Raw genomic sequence first — 5,366 nt, forward strand, 5'->3', positions numbered from 1 at the left:
TTTTTTTTTAGCCCCCCCACAACCCAATCACAACTGGGCGCAGCCTCTGACTCCTTTGGGTTCTGCAGTACCCTAAAAGAGCCAAATACTGGGTGAACTCTTTCTGCTCTACACCAACTTGTGGCTGCTTGCCTGAATGCAGGTGCTCAGCAAATGGACATCCACAAGTGTTTACTGCACTGTTGGCGGAATTATGGATGCTCCTGAGGTGTGGACATGCTGGTGCAGATGCGCTGGTGCAGGGCCAGGTATGAGGACTGGATGAAGCTCTTCCCACACACGGAGCATTGATGTAGATTCTCTCGTGTGTGGATGCGACTGTGCCGGGAAAGGTGGGAGGAGTGACCGAAGTTCTTCCCACACACGGAGCACTGATATGGCTTCTCCCCTGTGTGGATGCGCTGGTGGTCAGCCAAGCTAGAGGATACGGTAAACGTCTTCCCACACTCATGGCACAGATGTGGTTTCTCACCTGTGTGGATGCGCTGGTGGCGAACCAGCGTGGTGGACTGGGTGAATCCCTTCCCACAGGTGGAGCACCGATGTGGCTTCTCACCTGTGTGAATGCGCTGGTGCTGGACCAGGCTGGAGGCATGAGTGAAGCTCTTCCCACACACAGAGCACTGATATGGCTTCTCCCCTGTGTGTATGTGCTGATGCTGGGATAGGTGGGAGGAGCGCCTGAAGCACTTCCCACACACAAGGCACTGACGTGGCTTTGGCCCCGTGTGAATGCGCTGATGCCGGGCAAGGTTGGAAGATTCGGTGAATCCCTTCCCACATGTAAAGCACTGATGTGGCTTCTCCACCGTGTGGATAAGTTGGTCCCTAACCAAGTCAGAGTGGAGAACAAAGCTCTTTGCACACACAGGGCACTGGCATGGCTTCGGTCCTGCGCGGATGTGCTGGCACTGGGCCAGGCTGGAGGATTGGGTACAGCCCTTCCCACACTCATGGCACCCGTGTGGCTTCTCCCCTGTGTGGATAAGTTGGTGCCCGGCCAGGTGCGAAGGAGAAAGGGAGTCGGGCACGGGGGCCTGCCACAACAACTCACCTGGCAGGAGGCACTCCGACCTTGATATTCTCTTGTGGTCCTCATCAGCACAGACCCACAGCTCCACCTGTCCTCCCTGGATGCGGCATATTAAGTCAGGAGTGAGACCTCGATATCCTGTGAGGGGCAGCGGTTAAAGAGTGTTTGTGACTGTGGACTGAATGGACACGAACCAACTGGCATGTAGGGAACGGGTCTAATGAACTTATAGATTCTATTAGGGCCTTCAAGGACAAGGGAAGTGGGCATTTAGGATGAAAAGGAAAGTGCTGCACGGAGAAAACTTCAATAGACGATGGTACTTGTCACCACATAGTGGAGAGATGGACATAGGAAACAAAGCACGGGTCACTTTGAAGTAGAAAAAGGGTAGGAAACTGACAATCACCAGGGACAGGGGTGGAGATGCAGTGATCTGTGATGTACTAGAAAGAAGAATGTGCAAGCTTTTACTGTTTCAAGGTACCAAAATTAAAAGACGTTGCACACACTGCAAAGGCATGGAAATGAGTTTTATCCCAGTGAAGGTTTAAAGCAAGGACTTGTGGTGGTGAAAAGAATCCACGACAGATGGCTGACACTGAAAGTTTTTTTTTTCTGGGAGAGACTGATTCATCATAAACAAGGCTTAGAAAAGGATCATTCTATGATAACTACAGGTGCAACTAAAGCAATCATCCCATCCAATGAGAGAACAGTCCCATGGCAGAGATCAGTACATAAGTTGGGAGATACTGTACAGATAAAAGGAAGTTCGCAGAATTTGTGAATATGGGACAAAAGAATTAAACGAGGAGACATTTTGCAGCAGGTGAAATTCCATTATGTGGAAACTAGCAAATTGCCCTTCAAGAATGACAGGGGGAGGAAGAGGGGCAGGGGAGAAGCTCCCGTTTTAACTCAGCTGGCCCTGCCCTTGCCTGCCGGGCCCCCGCAGCCAATCGGTGCATGTGTGGTTGGGCAAAAGCATTACAAACAGACAGACTAAGCTTTTTATTCTAATATAATAAAAGGCTTAGTCTGTCTGTAATGCTTTTGCCCGACTGAGCATGTGCCGACTGGCTGCGTGGGTGGGGTGGGGCCAGCTGAGGTAAAATGGGAGCCCCTCCACCAGAGCTGCCTCCTCCTGCAGCCTCCGGTGTGGCGGCTTCCTCCACCCCACCTCCACACGTGGCATAAACTTAAACAATTTTTAAAAATTGGGAAGAGCACTTTAGAAGCAACAGGCAGGGCCAGCTGAGGAAAAGCGGGAGCCCGTCCATCGGCTTCACCTCCTCCAGCCTTAAGCACTGCAGCTCCCTCCGCACCACCTCCACAGTGCCAAAAAAAAGGGTAGAGCACTTCAAAAGCAGTGGGGCCAACTGAGGAAAGGCAGAAGCCCCTCCATCGTAGCAGGGTCAGACCCAGGGAGGGGCGGGTGGAGGAGGAAGGGGAGCGGGGTCCGACACAGGGCTCCATTCCTACCTTTCCCCTTGGGTCATTCTTGATGGGCAATTCGCTATGTATATTAAAATGATCTACACAGTTTCCCAAAACAAGGAGAATGCTCGAATCACATCTAAAAGAAAGGGCCATCCAAGCACAAATAGCACAATGGCTAGAAAGAAAGCTATAACCAGAATGAAAGTGTGATATCTTGTGACAGCCTAGTGGCCCAACACAGTGTCCTAGTTGATGGCTTTGGGAGCTGCCCTAAGTCATAACTGGGAGAGAGAAATGGTAGAAATTAAGTTATAAGACAAAACCTAAACTATGTATGGAAGTCAAGCAACAGTCGTCTTGTAATAATAAAGACCTTGATGCAGTTACAGTTTGAGAAACAAGGGAAGGAGTTTGGGGTTATAGCTGCTGAGGTAGTCTTCAGCAAAACCCAGGCACATAAGGAAAACCCAGTGGCAAACGTTGTGGAGGAATAAATAGGTTTCATGACCTAAGGAAGGATATAGAAATCCTGAAGAAGTGGCAAAGCTGAATTCTGACCAAGTTTTATGCAGAGAAGACAAGAACTGTGTATTGGGTTTGGGATTCACCCTGCTTCTCTCAGGTTTCTCCCAAACTTTAAACTATGTACAGTCTTTATCTTGTGGGCCCACTGGCTAATCCAGGCTCCTTTTAAACCCCAATAAGTCCATAATAATAAGCCTTACCACAGACCACAAAGGGTTAACCCACCCTTATGGTCTCTTAGGCCAGGAGAGAGCCTTGGCTGGTGCTGTTACAGTCAGCCTCCCAGCCTCTCCCTCAACTTTCTCTTCCTGCCCGCTTTCCATATCGTTTGGCCAGCCAATTGTTCTCATGCACTGGCCCACTCCTCCACAGGCAAGGCTGTCATCATGTTCTATGGCCTGCAGTTGTGTGGCAGCACCACAGACATGCAGCCTGGTGCAGAAAGTGGAGGGAGCAGAGAAGCAGCACTGAACTACTTGCATGAGAAACTGAAGCAGAGAGGGAATGAGCAACCAATTGCCAAGCTGGATAAAAACCACCAGGCAAGAATAAGTGACTTGGATTTGGAACCCACTACTGCTAGCTCTAGAAAGGATCAACACATGATCTCTAACAGGTCTTTCATGCCTGGAAGACATATCTTGAGAACTGAATGAAAGGAGGATGCCACAAAACAGTTGCATGTGTTGATACTGTCAATTAAAGTTGGAAGTCCAGGGGACAGTGCAGAACCAATGAGGAGAGCAGTAGTTAACTGAAAAACACAAGTGAACAGGAGAGTTGTATACCCCAGCTCTGGACGATCTTGAAACATAGGAGAGGAACAGGATGGGAATTGCTGTGTCGCACCTAGAAAAATGAACAGGGTAAAAGCTTGGTGCTGAAAGGGGACTAACAACTCATCTCTTGTTGGCGGAGAAAGGCAATAAATACTAGTGATCCAATGACAGGAGAGCAGTTCCTTAGCCACTCACTGAAAACGGTAAGGAAAAAGAAATTGTAGCTGGAATCCAGAGGACCACCAAAATGAGTGATAACCAGCATGTTTTTAGAGGAGTGCAAAAATCCTCAGACATTTTCATGATAATTACAGAAAGGAAGAGAAAGCTCTCCCTCTATGAGCTCTATGGATGGAGCTAGTAAAAGCATTTGAGCACTTCCCTGAGGAAGTCCTTTAGGGGAACAGGAAGAAAAATCAAGCACCAGAGAAGCATATTGATCTAGTAAGAAGTAAGGACCTCAAACCTGCACACAAGTCAGAACAAGCCTGTGTATTAGAGATCCTTAGAAATGAAAATGGCTTTCACGAGGCCCTGCACCTAACCCACTTTTAATTACAGTGATGGGCATCTGCTATGCAGAGGGATTTGAAGACTAGACAACTTCTGAGAATGTCAGTGACATCTCGAGAGCGCAGGTCTCAAGGTAAATACAGAAACACCAGAGCCCGTGGTCTATGGAGACAAAGATGTGGGGAAGGAATGTGGACAGAAGCTTTCCATCACATGTAAAATGTGTCACGAGAAAAGGAGTTGAAATGCATGTGTGTGCTGTAACAGCAAAGGCTGACAAGACTTCCACTAATTTCTGCTGCCTCATGGGCAAAGGAAAAGAGAGGGGAGCTAGAGAGCATGAACTGAACGCTCTGGGATTGTTAAATGTGTTTGGACAGGAGCAAGTGAAGGAAGATATATCCCTACGAGATGGCAGACAGACCTGATCACTGACAGAGCAGTGGGGAGGAAGAGGACTTAAACCATCAGCCAGAAGCCCATGAGATGAAAGAGAAGACAAGAAATTTCAGGGGTCACACAGGTCTACGGAGAAGCAGGAATCAGAGCTTTACCCAGGGAAACGAGGGCTTGGTAATTCTTCAGCATCTGGTCCTGGTAAAGCTCCTTGTCTGCATCATCCAGCAGCTCCCACTCCTCCCGCATGAAATACACAGCCACGTCCTCAAAGACTTCCTGGAGCTGCAGTCACAAGCGTTACACCATCAGCACCTCCTGTCCCACCTGCTTCCAGCCCCCGCCGCCTTGTCTGCAATTCCTCTCTGCTACAACTATGTGCAAGCTTCGCCATGGCAGGTCGGGGAGCGGACTTGCCCATTATGCAGCTGACACATGACGTGGCTGCAGCTGTGGACAGGGGAGTTCATGCGTCTGCCCTGACCCAGCTCAGCACGTTCTACTTGCTGGGTCCTTGGAGGCAGCCCAGGCAGCACTTTCAGAGGTGGGGAGCCCTGGCTCCACGCACTGACTGGCCTTCCCGCGCCAGCACCCCTGGCGATCTGTGCTGGGGAGGGAGCTGTGGCTAATGCCAGCTTGGGGTGTTTGCAGGTCTCTCCGCTCCCCAAATGCTCTAC

At 49.7% G+C, this 5,366-nt stretch overlaps 1 protein-coding gene across 1 annotated transcript; it reads right to left on the reverse strand.

The window, feature by feature from the left end:
- Positions 1-5,353, reverse strand: LOC102379094 (zinc finger protein 239-like). The gene is made up of 2 exons (XM_025195680.1): positions 4,848-5,353; positions 1-1,171 (listed from the first exon to the last, which is right to left on the reverse strand). Exons 1-2 carry the CDS (start codon positions 4,936-4,938, stop codon positions 192-194), a joined length of 1,071 nt encoding a protein of 356 aa, XP_025051465.1. The 5' UTR covers positions 4,939-5,353; the 3' UTR covers positions 1-191.
- Positions 5,354-5,366: the final 13 nt, after the last annotated feature.

This window comes from Alligator sinensis, unplaced genomic scaffold (genome assembly GCF_000455745.1).
Source record: "Alligator sinensis unplaced genomic scaffold, ASM45574v1 scaffold2172_1, whole genome shotgun sequence".
NCBI lineage: Eukaryota > Metazoa > Chordata > Crocodylia > Alligatoridae > Alligator > Alligator sinensis.